General features: G+C 42.2%; 1 protein-coding gene across 2 annotated transcripts in view; it reads left to right on the top strand.

Moving 5' to 3' along the window:
- The window catches only part of STX2 (syntaxin 2), a 111,914-nt gene that overhangs the window by 49,645 nt on the left and 42,559 nt on the right, over positions 1 to 19,710 (top strand). For both annotated transcript variants that reach the window (XM_030218192.1, XM_030218191.1), the window contains exons 4-6: positions 12,722 to 12,796; positions 13,138 to 13,211; positions 15,417 to 15,525. In XM_030218192.1, coding sequence (XP_030074052.1) covers positions 12,722 to 12,796; positions 13,138 to 13,211; positions 15,417 to 15,525 — 258 coding nt within the window. The remainder of the gene's footprint in view (positions 1 to 12,721; positions 12,797 to 13,137; positions 13,212 to 15,416; positions 15,526 to 19,710) is intronic.

Raw genomic sequence — 19,710 nt, 5'->3', positions numbered from 1 at the left:
GAAAAATGGTCTTGCAGAACAGGATGGCACTGGACTATTTGCTAGCAGCCCAAGGGGGAATTTACCAGGTGCTGTGTACACATTCATGACAGTTACCAGATGTTGGTCCACATTCCAAAGAGTGACTCATCTTGAGGTTGGGATTGGTCCTGGTTGTTTGGCTGGATACCTGATAAAGGCTCATGGGGGAGAAAAATAATTCAAATACTGGTAATAATTGTAATTGGTGTTATGTTTTTCTGCTGTTGCCAGTGTCTTTCTGTCCTTATAGGTAAATGTATGGCTAAAGCCACAGCACCTCAATTGTATGCTGTGGTTCAGTCCCATAATATGATATTACCAGAACTAGTTGTTGATAACTAAATTTGAGGATGGCAAATTTTTAATGTCCATAACTCTCTAGTGAGAGTTTGGAACAGAGGGGGAAGAACTGTGGAAAATATTCTACCTTAGAAATATATTTTAAATAGGTTAGAATTTAGTAAGTATGACCACTTTCTGAATATGTTATAAAGAACAGAGTGATCAGAGTGTTAAGTGACCTAGGGACCTTTAGGAATGGAAAAACATTATAAGTCATTTGTATCTTGGGAACAATTTATGACTCCAGTATATGATGGATAATGAGTGGAGGAGTAGCCTAGTGGTTAGAGCACCAGTCTTCACATCCAGAGGTGGCCAGTTCAAATCCCACTGCTGCTTCTTATGATCTTGGGCAAGTCACTTAACCCTCCATTGCCTCAGGTACAAACTTAGATTGTGAGCCCTCCAGGGACAGAGAATTACCCAGTGTACCTGAATGTAACTCACCTACTGAAAAAGGTGTGAATAAATTTTAAAAAAATCTGATGGTCAAGAGGTGAGAGACTATCACGGAGATGATAAACCTCAGTAAACTAACCTCCTATTCTGTAATAATCTTTTAATCCTTTTGTGTTCAAGATGCCAAATTCCCTATATAAGGAACGAGCCTCTGTCCAGAATTTAGAACAAGTTTGCCATTAGGCCTTGTATATTCTCATATATTGATATATCAATACACCATTGTTAAATTCAGCACAGGCTAGTGTATTTTATTTATAGCTCTACACTAATATTTGTGAGGCTCATATTTAGGTACTGAAGAATAAGCATTGATGTGTGCGGACACTTCTGCTTTTGTATGGGCATGTGTATAAGAGCCATGCTTACACAAAACCTTTGTGTGCATGTGTCGGGCATGTTCCACCTCCCCCCATTAGCCGCAAGTTTTCCATTTGATATCACGTATAAAATTTTAAAATAAGACTTCAAGCATTGCAGCGATAATTTTTACATTGCTTTTGTTTTTTTGGACCCATCTGTTTGTGGCTTTGAGCATCAGCCCTTAGGCTAAGTACCTGTGAGGGAGGGAGGACTAGTTCCTGGCTAGTTGCAAGTGAAATCTCATGTTGCCACTTCCCAGCTGTGGTTCTATTTGCGCTGGAAATGCAGAGGAGAATACTGATGAGTGTTATCTTGTCTGTGGTTATTCTATCAGAAACTTTCCTTATCTTAGCATATTTGTGGTGCAGAAATGATAGTGTATGTTCAGAGAAAACTAAAGGGATTATGTGTTCATGGTATTAATGCACACTTGGTACACACAGACCTAAGAACATAAGCTTGCCATACTGGGACAGACTGAAGGTCCATCAAGCCTAGTATCCTGTTTCCTTCACTGGCAAATCCAAGTCACAGGTACCTGACAAGATCCCAGAACAGTAAAGCAGATTTTATGCTGCTTGTCCTAGAAATAAGCAGTGGATTTTCTCAAGCCCATCTTAATGTTTTATGGACTTTTCATTTAGGAAATTATGCAAACCTTTTTTAAACCCTGCTAAACTGCTTCTACCACGTTCTCTGGCAATGAATTCCAGAGTTTTAATTATACGTTGAGTGAAGAAATATTTTCTTTGGTTTGTTTTAAATTTACTACTTAGTAGCTTCATTTTGAGCCCCATAGTCCTAGTATTTTTGGAAAGAGAAACAAATGATTTACGTCTACCTGTTCCACTTCACTTAGTATTTTATAGACCTCTATCATATCACCCCTCAGCCGTCCCTTCTCCAAGCTGAAGAGTCGTAGTTGCTTTAGCCTTTTCTCATAGGGAAATAATTCCATCCCCTTTATCATTTTCGTCGTTGTTCTCTGTACCTTTTTCTAATTCCGCTATATCTTTATTTGAGATGCAGTGACCAGAATTGCACACAGTATTTGAGGTTATGGAGTGATAACAAAGGCATTATAATATTCTCTTTTTTGTTTTCCATTCTTTTCCTAATAATTCCTAACATTCTATTTGCTTTCTTAGCCACTGCTACATACAAAGCAGCGGGTTTCAACATATCAACATTGACACCTAGATCCTTTTCCTGGATGGTGGCTCCTAATGTGGAATTTTGCATCACATAGCTATAATTTGGGTTCCTCTTTCCCACATGCATCACTTTGCACTTGCTTCCATTAAATGTCATCTGTCATTTGGATGCCCAGTGTTGTAAGATTCTGTTGCAATTTAACAAGTTAGAATAGCTTTGTCTCATCAGCAAATGTAATTATTTCACTAGTTATTCCCATCTCTAAATAATTTATAAATATGTTAAAAAGCAGCAGTCCCAGCACAGACCCCTGGGGAACCCCGTTATTGTCCTTTCTCCATTGAGAATACTAAGCATTTAACCCTACTCTGGTTTTTTTTCACTTTTAACCAAAATTTTTTTAATGAAATCCATGTCAAAATCGACGTATTAATGCATTTTAGCATTGATGGAAAGGTTTAACATGATTTACTTACATACATTTTTATAACTGCTCACACACAGTTATTTATCATGTAGTTATTTATTTCCTGACAAGAGCTATAGAAACTTGTATCTATATTATAGAAGCAGGACATGGGAAACTGAAAAAGGAAGTCCTTTTACTGTTATCAAACTTTCCTGTTTGTCATAAATAGGTTTAACTTTCTCAGCGTACATGCCTTCAGTTGCTGTTTCTCTTGCAGTCTCTCCCCCCAAATTATTATTGCTGCTGTTTGATTCACTTGAAGTCCTCTGATGCAGACAGGGTTTTTCAGTATAGGCTTATATCAGTTACATTAATTTCCCCTGACTCTTATGTTCAAGAAAACAGCAAGTAAGCAATACAAAGCTTATTTTCAGCTTATGAATGGGACTAAAATGTTTGCTTATACTGTAGGTGTTTGTTTTGGGAGTCACATTGAGATGGTGAATAAATTGGGAAAACTATCCCTAGAAGGATTATAGAATTAGAGAACAATTACATCAGTGTGTTTCTTTGCTTTCAGCTGCTAACTGCATTATTAAGAAACACATCTGTTGGTGGAGCTTCTCAGTATTGAGTACCAAGATTGAAGCATATCCTTTTCTTCCGCTACAAGTAGCTGCTTGTGTTGGGAGAATTCTGATCATGTAATTCACTGATGCAGGAGGATACATGAAATTTACAATTTACCTCGTTTTGTTTTGTTTTTTTGTTTTTTAAGCAGACTATCATCTGATTCCATTTATTAAGTTAAAACAATATCTGCAAAGCAATAATAGCTAGTAACATAGTAGATGACGGCAGAAAAAGACCTGCACGGTCCATCCAGTCTGCCCAACAAGATAAACTCAGATGTGCTACTTTTTGTGTATACCTTACCTTGATTTGTACCTGTCCTTTTCCGGGCACAGACCGTATAAGTCTGCCCAGCACTATCCCCGCCTCCAAACCACCAGTCCCACCTCCCACCACCGGCTCTGGCACAGACCATATAAGTCTGCCCAGCACCATCTCCGTCTCCCGCCACCGGCTTTGCCACCCAATCTCGTCTAAGCTCCTTAGGATCCATCCTTCTGAGCAGGATTCCTTTATGTTTATCCCACGCATGTTTGAATTCCGTTACCGTTTTCGTTTCCACCACCTCCCGCGGGAGGGCATTCCAAGCATCCACTACTCTCTCCGTGAAAAAATACTTCCTGACATTTTTCTTGAGTCTGCCCCCCTTCAATCTCATTTCATGACCTCTCGTTCTACTGCCTTCGCATCTCCGGAAAAGGTTAGTTTGCAGATTAATACCTTTCAAATATTTGAACATCTGTGTCACCCCTGTTTCTCCTTTCCTCCAGAGTATACATGTTCAGGTCCGCAAGTCTCTCATACGTAACGCAAATCCCATACCATTCTCGTAGCTTTTCTTTGCACCGCTTCAATTCTTTTTACATCCTTAACAAGATACGGCCTCCAGAACTGAACACAATACTCCAGGTGGGGCCTCACCAACGACTTATACAGGGGCATCAACACCCCCTTTCTTCTGCTGGTCACACCTCTCTCTATACAGCCTAACAACCTTCTAGCTAGGGCCACCGCCTTGTCACACTGTTTCGTCGCCTTCAAATCCTCAGATACTATCACCCCAAGATCCCTCTCCCCATCCGTACCTATCAGACTCTCCACGCCTAACACATACGTCTCCCGTGGATTTCTACTCCCTAAGTGCATCACTTTGCATTTCTTCGCATTGAATTTTAATTGCCAAACCTTAGACCATTTTTCTAGCTTCCGTATGTCCTTTTTCATGTTTTCCACTCCCTCCGGGGTGTCCACTCTGTTACAGATCTTAGTATCATCTGCAAATAGGCAAACTTTACCTTCTAACTCTGCGGCTATGTCACTCACAAATATATTGAACAGAATCGGCCCCAGCACCGATCCTTGAGGCACTCCACTACTCACCTTTCGCTATTTCCTCCTTATCCTCACCAGACCAGTCCAGAACCTGAGAGTTTTGCCTGTTGACAAGTGGATGGAGACAGAAATAGTCTTGTGCAGTGTGAGCTCATTAGTATTTCTCTATCTCCAGCGGCTGGATGATAGGCTAACTGTGCAGCTCCTGGTTTGGTAAATGGAATAGCTCCTGAGTCGGATAGGAAACTAGACTTCAGTTGAGTCGATGGGTACTTTTTATAAGGTCTGGGCAAGACTGAACAAAGGTTATGATTTACCTGGAGCCAGGCTGTAGGTCAGAGTATATTTATTTACTGATTGCACTTGTATCCCACATTTTCCCACCTATTTGCAGGCTCAATGTGGCTTACAAAGACCTGTTATGGCATCGCCATTCCAGGTTAAATAATACAGTTGGTGTTACAAAGAAGTCAATGAAGGTAAGAGGATTTGGTCAATCAGCTGTAGAAAGATACACTCTGAGTAAAGTTGGGTAGGTGTTTTGTTATAGTTAAGGGTTCTCGTGGTAAGTTTTGTTAAAGAGGTAAGTTCAGGGATTTGCGAAAGTTAGTTCTTTGATCATTCTCAAGTGAGTTGGAAGTGAGTTCCATATCTGCGTGCTCATATAAGAAAAGCTGGCCGCGTGTACTAGTTTGTATTTTAGTCCTTTACAGCTGGGGAAGTGTAGGTTAAGAAAGGTGCGGGGAGATCTCTTGGCATTTCTGGGTGGTAGGTCCACGAGGTCTAGCATGTAAGTCGGGGCATCACCGTAAATGATTTTGTGGACAATCGTGCAGATCTTGAATGCAGTACGTTCTTTAAGTGGGAGCCAGTGTAGTTTCTTTCTTAGGGGTTTTGCACTTTCATATTTTGTTTTCCCAAATATGAGTCTGGTTGTGGTATTTTGGGCTGTTTGAAGTTTTTTTGATGGTCTGTTCTTTACAGCTGGCAAAGAGTGCATTGCAGTAATCCAGGTGGCTTAGTACCATTGACTGTACCAGGTTCCGAAAAATGGCCCTTGGGAAGAAAGGTTTTACTTTTTTGAGTTTCCACATAGACTGGAACATTTTCTTAGTTGTGTTCGTCACATGATTTTCAAGTGTGAGATTTCGGTCAATGGTGACTCCCAGAATTTTCAGGTTGTTTGAGACAGGGAGGGAAAAGTTTGAGGTGGTTAGGGTGGTGAATTTATTTGTATTGTGTTGTGAGGTGATTATGTGACATTGTATTTTTTCTGTGTTGAGTTTCAATTGAAATGGGTCCGCCCAAGAGTGCATTATTTGGAAGCTTTGGTTGATTTCGTTGGTGATTTCCTTTAGGTCATGTTTAAATGGGATGTAAATCGTAACATCGTCTGCATATATGTAGGGGTTGAGCTTATGATTGTCTAATATCTTGGCTAGGGCTATCATGAGCTCAGAGCCAGTCTTAGGTGGGGGCGACAGGGGTAGTCGCACAGGGCCCTGTACTCCTAGGGGCCCCGCATCTCTGGCACGTCTGTCCTCCTGTCTCGGAACACCTCCTTGCTCCGTACCTTAATGTACATCCACATTTCAATAGCGAGCATCAGACAGCGGCAGTGATTTTCATATCCAATCAGATGCCAAGCCCAGAGCCACCTCGCTGCTGCATCCTGCTTCCTTTTGATGTCACTTCCTGCTTCTGCAAGGGCAGGATGCAGCTGAGGGGATATAAAAATTGCTGTCGCTGTCTGCCGCTCTCTACTGAAATGTGCTGGATGCACATCAAGGTATGGGGTGAAGTGGATTTCCAAGAACTCTAAACCTCCTTTTAAACTCTGATAAATTTGACTGGAGGGGGTGGGGGACTCCACTGAACTGGTTTGCACAGGGCCCTGCAATTTCTAAGACACGCTCTGTTTGAGCTCTCTTCCCCCCCCCCCCCCCCCCCCCCCCCCACCTTAAAAAAATCTCTCTTTGCTTTTCTATCCTGCATATGATTTTCAGCCAACAAGAAGCAAAAGGAAGGTTATTGTCTGGAGAGAGGAGCACTTTTATTGCAATTAGTGTGTAAATCAGAGGATTCTGAGTGCTTCACTCTTCTCTTCCTAGTTTTTTCCCCTATTATCCTTCAAAAAAGAATAACTTTGTCACTGGTTGAATTCTGGTAACCTGCTATATTTTAACATAGAGGTAACGAATGCACGGCGAGTATAGGGGTGCAGGATCCTTCTAAGTTGCTGGTCCCTAGTGAGCTGGAGATCCAGAGCCAGAGGTTTATTTTTGCTGAGAGCACTATTTAGTCTTGGTGCTTGGGCCAGAGCACCAGACTAGCTTTGGTGTACACAACGTGCACAGAACTCATTTTCCAGAGAGTTGCTTGCTTTCATGACTGAGCCTGGCAGGAGATCAGTCGTTAAAAGGTTCTGTTTGGTCCCGGGAGGTGTTTGGGAATTCATGCATGAATTTATTGGTGGAGGTAACATTTTATGAGGCAGGCTGAATCACTGACCTCAAGTAGGGCTGAAAACAGGGAAGTTGAGGTACCACTTGGGATATATGTCCAATTCCCACTGCACTTTAGGGCCAGGGGACTTCCAGTTGGCGCTTATGCAGGTCGAGCGCACCTGAGGAGACTCCACTGTACTCCCGCAATTTCATTTCATATGATGATTCCTGGAGCCAGTGGTTCCATTTTTGGATGCTTATTGCTGTGCTATTCTTGTTCTTTTTGTATCATTCCAAAAGTCTGAAGCACAAAGCTACTACTACTATCAAAGACCTTTATGCAGTGAAGACCCCTCGGGCTACCAAAGATGGTGGAGGCTTGAGCGCTAGCAGTTCGCTGGGGGGTAGCGGGTACTCTGTACCTTTCCTATGCATCCAGCAGACCCTGAACCCACTTGGCAGTCAAGGAGGATATTGCGGATTTGGTGGTGGTGTGCTTGGGTGCTAAGTTAGCGGATCTGACCATGTGGTTGGAAGCTATGGAGGTGATGGTAATGGAACTCATGGATGACCAGGTGGAGAGCCAGCAGGAACGTGCCTGGCTTGCTTCTCAGCTGGAACATTTCAGTGCCTAGGTGGAGAACTTGGAGAATCGCCAGCACAAATCTAACCTGCGCATTGTTGAAGTGCCGGAGGAGCACGAGGGTAGGGATACCCTTATGTGCAATGCCTGCTCCACACCTGTTTTCTGCATGAGTTGGCCAACCTGACTTATGAACTCAAATGGGCACACTGAGTTATGCCTTCACCTGGACCTTGCTTCACCGCCAGAAGTTTTGATTGTGAAATTATTGTTACCCATTAAACGTCAGAAAATTTCAGGCTCTGAAAGAGGATGACTGTAGCCTTCCTCCAGTAGACATGCTTGAATGCATCTGAGCATGCTAAACTTAAATGTTGGTGGGTGGCTAGCTAAATTGAGTCTTCTGCAGTTGCTAAAAAAAAGCAGGGGTTATTCTTTTTCAGAAGGGCCTCATAGTGGATGTTCAGCAGGTAGTTACTGATTCTGCATGGCATTATATTATTGCTCTGGTGGTTGTTGAGGGTAGCTCTTTTGTGCTGTGTAATCTATACGTCGCTTCATAATTAGGGGGGAGGGGGGATATGCCTTTAATTGTTGGAGGGGACTTTAACCAGGTGGCAGATCCTACCCTTGGTAAGACCTTTAATCCTCATTCTGAGTGAGTTGATACCTCTAAGGGAGTCCCTCTTTTCCGTGATTATCTTGACCTGCTTGATAACTAACAGGTCTTTCACCTTCTTTTGCGTGAATTCACTCATTTGTTGACAGCACATGGTACTCACTCTCGTCTTGATTGCCCCTTGGTGTCATGTTCCTTATTTCCTAAGGTGGGATCTGCAGATATGGGGCCCACTGCAGTCTCTCATCATGCTATGGTGTGAGTTCACGCTTTCCAAAAATACTAGTACTAGGGGGCATGCGATGAAACTACAGTGTAGTAAATTTAAAACAAATCGGAGAAAATGTTTCTTCACTCAACGCATAATTAAACTCTGGAATTCGTTGCCGCAGAACGTGGAGAAGACAGTTAGCTTGGCAGAGTTTAAAAAGGGTTTAGACGGTTTCCTAAAGGACAAGTCCATAAACGACTACTAAATGGACTTGGGAAAAATCCACAATTCCAGGAATAGCATGTATAGAATGTTTGTATGTTTGGGAAGCTTGCCAGATGCCCTTGGCCTGGATTGGCCGCTGTCGTGGACAGGATGCTGGGCTCAATGGAATCTGGGTCTCTAAATCTTCAGTTTTAGCCCATATTAGATAGATGTGTTTCAGCCTGTGTCGCTGTATTCTGCAATGTTAAGGTATGCAAAGCCTCCATTTGTTCTAAGCGCTCCTCCACCACCCGATGACCCAGCGCTCCAATCTCACCTCTCAGATCCGTGCCCAGTGTGGCCAGGTCATTACGCGCTGCTTTTAAATCCGCCTTTATTTCTTGTACTACAGTTTAATTTCTTTTAAGGACTCGTTTTCTCGCTCCGAAGAATCGCCAGAAAGAAATAACGGTGGTGAACACTAGGTTGCATGCTGTGTTTGGTGGGCGGGGGTTCACGCTTCTGACTCGTCCATGCAGGCTGATAAGGAGGGCCTCTAGTAAGTGAATCCAGCCAAATCTATCACTGGAGCCTGGGAACTCATCAGGAGATGTATAAGATGCAATTATAGTAGGCTCTGGAGTCTGTCCAGGTGCTTCTCAGATAGAGATGCTGCGGTGGTGCCAGTTTTTACTCAAAGGCTGGCTGGAGCTCTCAACTTAGGCAGCCATCGCGTTTGGTAACGTCACTTTCTCCCTCCCCTTGGAGTTCTTAGCAGCAGCATGGTCCTTGTTACGTACTTGGAAAACCACTGTGCTCAGGACATGGCAGGGTAATCAGAAGCTGTGATTTAATGTGAGCTCTTAAGGTATAAGTTTAGGAAATCTACCCAAATTGGACAGCTTTGCTACATCCCAAAGGTTCTGGACTGGTCTGTTGAGGACCCTGAGGAAAGAGGAATTAGGACTTGCCTGCTAATTTTCTTTCCTTTAATCCCATCAGACCAGTCCACCTTTACTGGTCCTTGAGTGGTCAGGTCAGTGAGCTCATAAGCCTAGGGGGGGGGGGGGGGGGCACTGGTTAAAAGAGACCAACCCTTCCTCTTTGCATACATCAAAAAGGCTGAAAAAGAGAAAAATTATGCTTGGGAATACTTTAGAGGACTCCCAAGTCCCTTCCCCTTTGCTTCCAGTTGTGGGATTTTCTTGGGGTTAAGATGCATATTTTTAATGTCAGTTCACTAGAAGTGGAAGTCATGCTCCATTGCCTTGTTGTTTGAAAAAGTAATGAGCCGTGCCCTTATAGGATGAAGCACACAGGACGTTTTACTTCTCCATCTGCTAGTTGAAGGGCTACAACCCACAGGTTCTCTTCTGGTCTGGTAGGCCTACAAGAGAGAAAATTAGCAGGTAACATCTCATTTCTCCTTCTGTACTATAGAGAGTCGTAATGGATGTTGACTACTAAATCTCAGTTCCTTTTACTTGCCTCAAAAATTCTCCTAAAACAAGCAGGAGACAGTGGAAGATGAGAAAAAATGCATAGTGCAACTGGCCCTAATTGTTATAAAGGAGAAGTTATTTTCTGTGCATATCAAACAAATGCAAATGTTTTGCGGGTCTTTACATATAGATAAGGTTACTGGGAGAGGAATACAGTGTTGTACTGAAGCATACTTCAGTGCCGAGGATGTTAATGAAGGAAAGCAGAGCAGAACAGTTTCAGTTCCTTTGTGAAATTCTAGAAATAGCATTCTTTCTGTATAGAACAAATTATAGGTACATTTTTATTGAACTAACTTAGTACATTTCTGGAGGGCAATGCATTTGCTAAAGTGAAACTCTGCAGAGAAGTGATATTCATGTTGCTTATTTGTGGCATGAAACAAGACATGCAGATCGTATGTGCTCTGAATATTCATTTAAAAAAATACTATTGTACATGTTGGTTTTTAATAGGTATGACATGCTTTTTAGGACTTAATGTTTTATATGTATGCATTCATTCATTTATACAGTGGGGGAAATAAGTATTTGATCCCTTGCTGATTTTGTAAGTTTGCCCACTGACAAAGACATGAGCAGCCCATAATTGAAGGGTAGGTTATTGGTAACAGTGAGAGATAGCACATCACAAATTAAATCCGGAAAATCACATTGTGGAAAGTATATGAATTTATTTGCATTCTGCAGAGGGAAATAAGTATTTGATCCCCCACCAACCAGTAAGAGATCTGGCCCCTACAGACCAGGTAGATGCTCCAAATCAACTCGTTACCTGCATGACAGACAGCTGTCGGCAATGGTCACCTGTATGAAAGACACCTGTTCACAGACTCAGTGAATCAGTCAGACTCTAACCTCTACAAAATGGCCAAGAGCAAGGAGCTGTCTAAGGATGTCAGGGACAAGATCATACACCTGCACAAGGCTGGAATGGGCTACAAAACCATCAGTAAGACGCTGGGCGAGAAGGAGACAACTGTTGGTGCCATAGTAAGAAAATGGAAGAAGTACAAAATGACTGTCAATCGACAAAGATCTGGGGCTCCACGCAAAATCTCACCTCGTGGGGTATCCTTGATCATGAGGAAGGTTAGAAATCAGCCTACAACTACAAGGGGGGAACTTGTCAATGATCTCAAGGCAGCTGGGACCACTGTCACCACGAAAACCATTGGTAACACATTACGACATAACGGATTGCAATCCTGCAGTGCCCGCAAGGTCCCCCTGCTCCGGAAGGCACATGTGACGGCCCGTCTGAAGTTTGCCAGTGAACACCTGGATGATGCCGAGAGTGATTGGGAGAAGGTGCTGTGGTCAGATGAGACAAAAATTGAGCTCTTTGGCATGAACTCAACTCGCCGTGTTTGGAGGAAGAGAAATGCTGCCTATGACCCAAAGAACACCGTCCCCACTGTCAAGCATGGAGGTGGAAATGTTATGTTTTGGGGGTGTTTCTCTGCTAAGGGCACAGGACTACTTCACCGCATCAATGGGAGAATGGATGGGGCCATGTACCGTACAATTCTGAGTGACAACCTCCTTCCCTCCGCCAGGGCCTTAAAAATGGGTCGTGGCTGGGTCTTCCAGCACGACAATGACCCAAAACATACAGCCAAGGCAACAAAGGAGTGGCTCAGGAAGAAGCACATTAGGGTCATGGAGTGGCCTAGCCAGTCACCAGACCTTAATCCCATTGAAAACTTATGGAGGGAGCTGAAGCTGCGAGTTGCCAAGCAACAGCCCAGAACTCTTAATGATTTAGAGATGATCTGCAAAGAGGAGTGGACCAAAATTCCTCCTGACATGTGTGCAAACCTCATCATCAAGTACAGAAGACGTCTGACCGCTGTGCTTGCCAACAAGGGTTTTGCCACCAAGTATTAGGTCTTGTTTGCCAGAGGGATTAAATACTTATTTCCCTCTGCAGAATGCAAATAAATTCATATACTTTCCACAATGTGATTTTCCGGATTTAATTTGTGATGTGCTATCTCTCACTGTTACCAATAACCTACCCTTCAATTATGGGCTGCTCATGTCTTTGTCAGTGGGCAAACTTACAAAATCAGCAAGGGATCAAATACTTATTTCCCCCACTGTATACCCTACAAAACTAGTGTGGGGCCATTCTGTGCAGTGTACAATTGTAACATCCATACATAAGCATACAGCAGTTGACATTGCTGGAGCATTCTTGTCTTGCCTTACCAACTTTTAAAAGAATATGCTTGAAATCTACATTTTCCTCATCCCCATTTGAGGATCACTTTAAACCCTGTAGCATAGCTAGTATAATCAACTGGTGAAATATAATTTTACTGCAATTAATTTTAGGGGCTTTATGGTATCTTAAAACAAAATGCTTGTCAGAGCAGCACTCAATTTACTATAACATAAAGATTTGTTATTATCAATAAATTTCTTTTGTCCTGTAGAAACTAAGGAAGAGCTTGAGGACCTTAACAAAGAAATTAAGAGAATAGCTAATAAAGTCCGTGCAAAGTTAAAGAGTAAGTATAAAACATTTTCTCAGTCAGCACCAGTGTGGAGATCTGATGTTATGAGCCTTCATTTGCAATCATCCTAATTTAGTAGACATCATTCCACCCCCTCCATTTCTTCTGTTAGGGTATTGGAGCAGTGGTGCTGAGGCAGAAGCCCTGTATCATCAGCCTCCAGGTAGCTTCTGGACTATTCTGCTTCTGCAGAGTATCTTTGCCAAAGAGCAGTAGAAAGACAGAGAAATAATTTGAAGCAAGGCTTTCATAATACAAATTTGACATCAGAATATTCAGAAGTAGCATTATATAAATGTATTTGTCTTACAGATCATAATTATTTCTCTTTCCAGCTATTGAGCAAAGTTTTGATCAGGATGACAATGTTAACAGGACTTCAGTGGATCTCAGGATACGGAAAACTCAGGTATGATTAGACGGAGCATTGAAATGTTGAAAAGCATAGAACAAATACTGAATACCATTAATTTGTTAATGAGGGAATAAGTTTTATCTTGGTAAGCATCCTTAGGTGTTCTACTATGTTGCTAGAATAAGGGTGGGCAAAGGCCAACCAACAGGCCTAAACTGTCCAACAAGACTTGGTGCTCATTTTCAAAGTGCATAAACTTACAAAGTTACATAGAGGGGCAAAACGGCGAAATCCAGGGACGGAGAAACCCGTATTTTCGAAACAAGATGGACGTCCATCTTTTGTTTCGAAAATACTGTCAGAGATGTCCAAATCCTTAAATTAGGATGTCCCTAGATTTGAACGTCCCTAGACATGGACGTTTCTTTCTGCGATTTTCGAAACCAAAGGCGTCCATGTCAAAAACGTCCAAATGCAAGCCATTTGGATGTGGGAGGAGCCAGCATTTGTAGTGCACTGGTCCCCCTGACATGCCTGGACACCAACCGGGCACCCTAGGGGCACTGCAGTGGACTTCATAAAATGCTCCCAGGGACATATCTCCCTTACCTTGTGTGCTGAGCCACCCCAAAACCCACAACTGTACACCACTACCATAGCCCTTACGGGTGAAGGGGGGCACCTATATATGGGTATAGTGTGTTTGTGGTGGGTTTTGGAGAGCTCACTGTTTCTTCCACAAATGTAACAGGTAGAGGGGGTTGGGCCTGGTTCCACCTGTCTGAATTGCACTGTGGTACCCACTAAAACTGCTCCTGGGACCTGCATGCGTTATCATGGACCTGAGGCTGGCATACAGGCTGGCATAACATTTTTAAATGTTTTTTGAGGGTGGGAGGGGGTTAGTGACCACTGGGGGAGTAACGGGAGGTCATCCCCGCTTCTCTACGGTGGTCATCTGGTCATTTCAGGCACCTTTTTGTGCCTGATTCGTAATAAAAACACGTCCAGGTAAAAATGTCCAAGTGTTCGTCAGGGACATCCTTGTTTTTTTCGATTATGGGTCTAAGACGTCCAAGGGTTAGGCATGCCCAAGTCCCGCCTTCGCTACACCTCCGACACGTGCCCTTGAACTTTGGATGTCCTTGCGACGGACTGCAGTTGGAGACGTCCAAAATCGAGTTTCGATTATACCGATTTGGATGTCCCTGGGAGAAGGATGTCCATATTCCGATTGATGTCGAAAGATGGACAAGGCCCAACACACATCTGTACCCAACAGCAGGGCTTAATTTGTAGACAGAAAGGAAGTTGAACTGTGGAGCAGGGGAGGGAGCAAGTAGGCAGCAAGGGCTGGATTGAGGAGCAGGCTGTCTGGAAGGAAGGGGCTGGAGCAGAATACCCCTGTTGCTCTTGAGTCTGAAAGAAATGGTGGAACTGCATTCCAGAGTGTTCCTCCAGACATTAAGCCCAATAATTCAGATCTTTGATACTAGAAAACAAAAGGATGCATTGCAACCTCTTCCTACTCTCCAGTACACAATATTAAGGTGAATAATGTTGCTGTTGCAGTTGGTTCAGCTGTACCTCCTTCCTTCATTTTTAGTGTGCTCCCTCCCTTGTCAATCAGCTAGGACTCTTCCTGTAGCCATGTCATTGTTTTCTCCCTTTGCCAGCCTTAGTAGTACCACTCTAAGGAGAACAGCAGCCTCAGGAGCAGAACCCCCCCCCCCCCCAAAAAAAAAAAAAAAAAAAGAGAAGAAATTCACAATACAGGAGGCATTGAAGGTGCTAGAGAGTTTCATGGGGTGAAGAACAGCATGTGGAAGCAGATAAGTTTGCTGAGAGCCGTGGTTTGAAGGAAAAATGTGAATATATTATGACTGCACTACTGTTTAAATAGTAAACCATTGGAAATTAAGGTGTTACACAGTAACGTGAAGATTAATTTACTTTAATGCATCTTGATCCAGTATATTAAGGGTCAACTTACTTCAAACATAATAAATTATAAATACTGAGCAGAATGAAGCTGCAGAATGTTTTCTTTGCCATTCTGATTTTTTAAAAAGCCTTTTTTTCTTTCTTTTTTTTGTTATGTAGCCTGCAGTGCTTGCTTAAAAATTGAGGCTTGCAATTCTGGTTTAAGGATAAAAGTGCTACAGCTTCATTCTGTTCAATGTACTGTAACTGGCTGTGTCTCAGTTTTGCCCACCGTGTTAGAAAATGTCGCACACAGGTATAATCTTTTTATTACAGCACTCGGTATTATCAAGGAAATTTGTGGAGGTTATGACCGAATATAATGAAACCCAGACCCTTTTTCGGGAACGTAGCAAAGGACGGATACAGCGTCAGCTGGAAATAAGTAAGAAAAGGACCTGACTTTTCTGATACATATTTCTTGCTTTTGTGCATTTGTAATCTTGCACTAATTTCATGATATTTGAGGTGTTTTTGGAAATAAAAGAGAAATTCACAAATATAAAAATATTTCAATACTGCATTAAAGGTATGAGTACATAACTAATGATAATTTCAGACTAAGTTTTTACAAAATTTCATTCATAATTAGACCATATTTAGTGAAGACTGCATTCTGCTGCAACTCTTTCATATCGAAGAATATAATGAACATATTTCCACCACATGCAGCCATTCAATGTGAAATTATCCTTTTAATTATTTATAACTAGTTTTAATGCTAAAGAGATCAATAAGTTCAACAGTTTTGCATTTAATCCATCTTATTAGACTTATACACCAAGACTCAACTAAGGAGTATCATAAGGTGCGGGCAGCATTGTGTTCCAGAACAACCAGTATTGAGTGAGATTGTTACACTAAAATTATATTTGAAAACATTCCAGTTGCTGACTTGCAAGACCAGCAAACTGGGAGCCCAGAAACATTCATTTTTGAAGCCTTCACTGGTGTCCAAACGCCTGGTTGGCCAAAAACAAAAGGTACCAATTGATCAAGGCTGATTGGGTCACTTTTATGGAATTAGTCCAAAAGCTCCCAAAATTGCAGCACAATTGCTTCATCAGCCTCAGCTCCCAGACTTGTTCTACTCCAGGACATCTAAATTGCTTGGCAGCTTGATAGAAACGAGAAGCTACATGTTTGGTAAAACAAATCTGAAGTAAAAAAAAAAAAAAAAATTCTCGACAATTCAAGACTCCAGGCAGATACATTCATACCTACTAAACTTAAGGAGGAAAGAAATCAGCTGGATATATTGGTAACAGCATTGGACTGAAGGCCAAACACTTTATAAAAATAAATAAGCAAATTAAACTACTTCCCAGCAATCCGTTGGCTCCAAGTCCTGTTTTCCTGAGCATTCCATTATCACACAGGGGAACATTCACCGATAATAAATCATTGAAGCCATACAAGTCTAAATCCTGTGACACAAATACATTGTTGATTGAATTATAGATAAGACGTCTATGTGAGAGAGCCCAGACATACCTAAGGCTATCAAAATACTAGTGCTGTGGTCCTGGTATCGGGATGGCGGGGTTGCAATCCCTAGCAATCTGTTTACAGGATTTTGCATTTCAATAATTGGCCACGGCCCTTGACCCCGCCTCAGCTGAGTCTGAGGAAGCTCATGGTGTGCATGAATCTCCTGGTCTTTGAGGCCTTATTTCTGACACGCTCAGCTGAACCCGAAAGCTATGCTTGCTTGTCTTCAAGAAATAAAAGCCAATATACGAGCTGTTCGGGATGATCTTGTAGCTCTCGGAGCAGACATGCGAAGTGAGATTTCTGATATCGGCAAACGCATCATGGGCATGTAAACAAGAATAGAGGAGCATGCAGTGGCAATCTCTGGCACTGATACACAGCTTTCAGAACATAAACATACTACGCTATCTGCTTGATAAATTGAGGATTTGGAGAACCAAAGCCTCCGCTTCAACCTATGTTTTTTGGGGGGGTCCCAGAAGGCCCAGAATATATGAAAAGGTTGTACAGGTGGACTTTGGGATCTGAATTAGTACAGCAAGCATTGCTCTTGATAGAGCCCATCGGTCATTGGGAAATAGAAGGCAGAATCACTCCAAAGATGATATTGCCTGCTTAAAAGATTTTAAAGTGAAGGAAGCCCTGTTGGCTAAAGCTCGGGTTCATGCACGTTTTGAATGGGATACCTACAAAATTGACGTTTTGTCAAGATCTTTCTAGAACCACACTGAAACGGCAAGGTGAGTTGAGGCCCCTCAACATTTGCACGAGGAGGACATCTGATATAAATGGCAGTATCCGTTTGCCTTAGTGTTTTATAAGGATGGAAAGTTAGAAGGTGGAGCATGCAGAAGAGCTACTTCCTCTTACATCAAAGATTGTCCCCTCTGTCGTATTTATCACATGGGCGTGGGAATTCTGAACACCTGAAATGGCAACGAGTGTTGCACGGAAGGGAATGCCTTCCTGCTTCCTTAGCATAAAGACTTGAAGCAAAAATGTTTCCATCTCATCACACTGAACTGTTTTCTTTTTTTTTTTTCCCTGCAGGGGTCTTTTCCTGGTTTCTCACCAAATTGATTAATATTTCTATTACCTTTGGATGGGTTATGGGACTCAGCAGTTGATCTTAATCAAAGTGGTGTACATCTTCCTCTCACTGTTTTGATTTGTGCCACCTAATGCTGAGTTGTCATGCCTATAAAGTATTGGGGGGAAAGGTTGGGTTTTTACTGGTATGCGGTGGCTTATTTTTTTCTTTTATTAGATTTCTTTCTTTTGTTAAATAGGCCTGGACAGGGTTCTAATTTTGACTGTCTTCTGTTGTAAAATTGCTCAGTCATGCATGTTTTGGACATATCTAATTTAACCTGTGTTACTTTAAATATAAGAGAATTGAATACCCCAGCTAAAAGGCGACTTATGTTGATACGACTGAAAGTGGATGTGGCCTTCATCCAGGAGACTCATTTAAAACCTGCCCATGTGCGTTTGGCAGCTCATGGGAAGTACCCTAATATCTTTTTTGCTTCTGATTGCTTGTAGAATAAGACTGGAGAGGGAGGGGGATTGATAGCGCTTTCAGCAACTTATCCATGGCAAATTAAAAGGATGTCTCTGAATAAAGGGAGCCATTATCTGCTGGTTAATTTGTTTTTGGGAGATGTCTTTATTACCTGTTGTGTGTTTATCCTAATGAGGGGCAGGCTGCTTTCCTTGATAATTTGGTTCACGTCCTTCTGCAGTATGGGGATGGACATTTATTGTTGGGTGGCAATTTTAATTTTACCATTGAGCATAAATTGGACAATAGTGCTAAAGGGGTACATTGTGCACACAGGGATAGAGCACATCTTAGATATTTTATGAGTCGATGGGTTCTTTTTGATCTTTGGGGATAAACGCATACAACTGAAAGGGAGTTTGCTTATTTTTCTCCATTACATGTGTCCTACTCCCGCATGATTTGGTGCTGGGTTGATTCCAACTGTTACAAGGTACGCAGGTACATAATCAGTACTACACAAATGCATGCCTGGTCCAATCATACAGCAGTTCTTTTAACTTTATTTTTGGGAAGGAGTTTATGTGGGCCCATGTTACTGACGCTTGAATGATGCTATCTTGCTATACCTCCAACATGTATATGCATTGGAAAAGCATCTTAAGGGCTATTTAGAGTTAAATGATATTCATACTATAGATCCCCTCAATCTTTGGGAGGGCCTTAAAGCAATTATGAGGGGCCAAATTATAGCTTTGCAAGCCCATCTTTGGAGATCTCATATAGCTCGCGAATCAGCCTTACGTTAGCAGATTGCGCAGCTGGAATTCTATTAAAACATGACGGATGTCGCTCTGGCAGGCAAACTTTTGGTAATGTTAGGTCCTCATTACATTTAATTCAGTGTGCTCAGATGCATCATGTCCCTACTATTCTTCTCTCAATTGATGCAGAAAAAGCATGTGATAGGGTATATTGACATTTTTTGTTTTCCATATTGCACAAGATGGGATTTGCTGGTCGTTTTCTTGCATGGATACATTTGCTTTATACTTCCTTACTAGCTGGTTTAAAAATTAATGGCTCTTATACCAGACCTTTTGAATTGCATTGTAGTACTGTCAAGGGTGTTCATAGTCACCTTTACTGTTTGCATTATCCATAGAACCCTTGCTCAGGTACTCCGGGATCTGCTGGGTATTTGGGGCTTGTCTGGAGGTGATAGTGAACACGCAATTATGCTGTTTGTGGATGATATCCTTCTGACTTGGACGGAGCCTGAGGAATCCTTCTCCCAAGTTATTCAAGTGGAAACTATCTGGCTTTCAAATCAGTATGACCAAGTCAGAAATCCTAAACCTTAAAGTGGCTGGTTCTGAAGTGACTCGCAAGTCAGCAGTTTCCCTTTCAATGGGCCCAGGAACACATTAAATACTTGGTGGTGCGTATCGCAGCAAAATGATGCTGTTACCAAACTTCTTTATCTATGGCGCTCCCTCTTCCTATTCCTCAATGTTTTTTCAATCAATTAAACCACATAGTTTTTGCAAATATTTGGAGGAAGCACCCTCC

This window comes from Microcaecilia unicolor, chromosome 11 (genome assembly GCF_901765095.1).
Source record: "Microcaecilia unicolor chromosome 11, aMicUni1.1, whole genome shotgun sequence".
Taxonomy (NCBI): Eukaryota; Metazoa; Chordata; class Amphibia; order Gymnophiona; family Siphonopidae; genus Microcaecilia; species Microcaecilia unicolor.
Note: the sequence above shows the minus strand (reverse complement) of the source record. Positions and strands in the feature narration are given on the sequence as shown.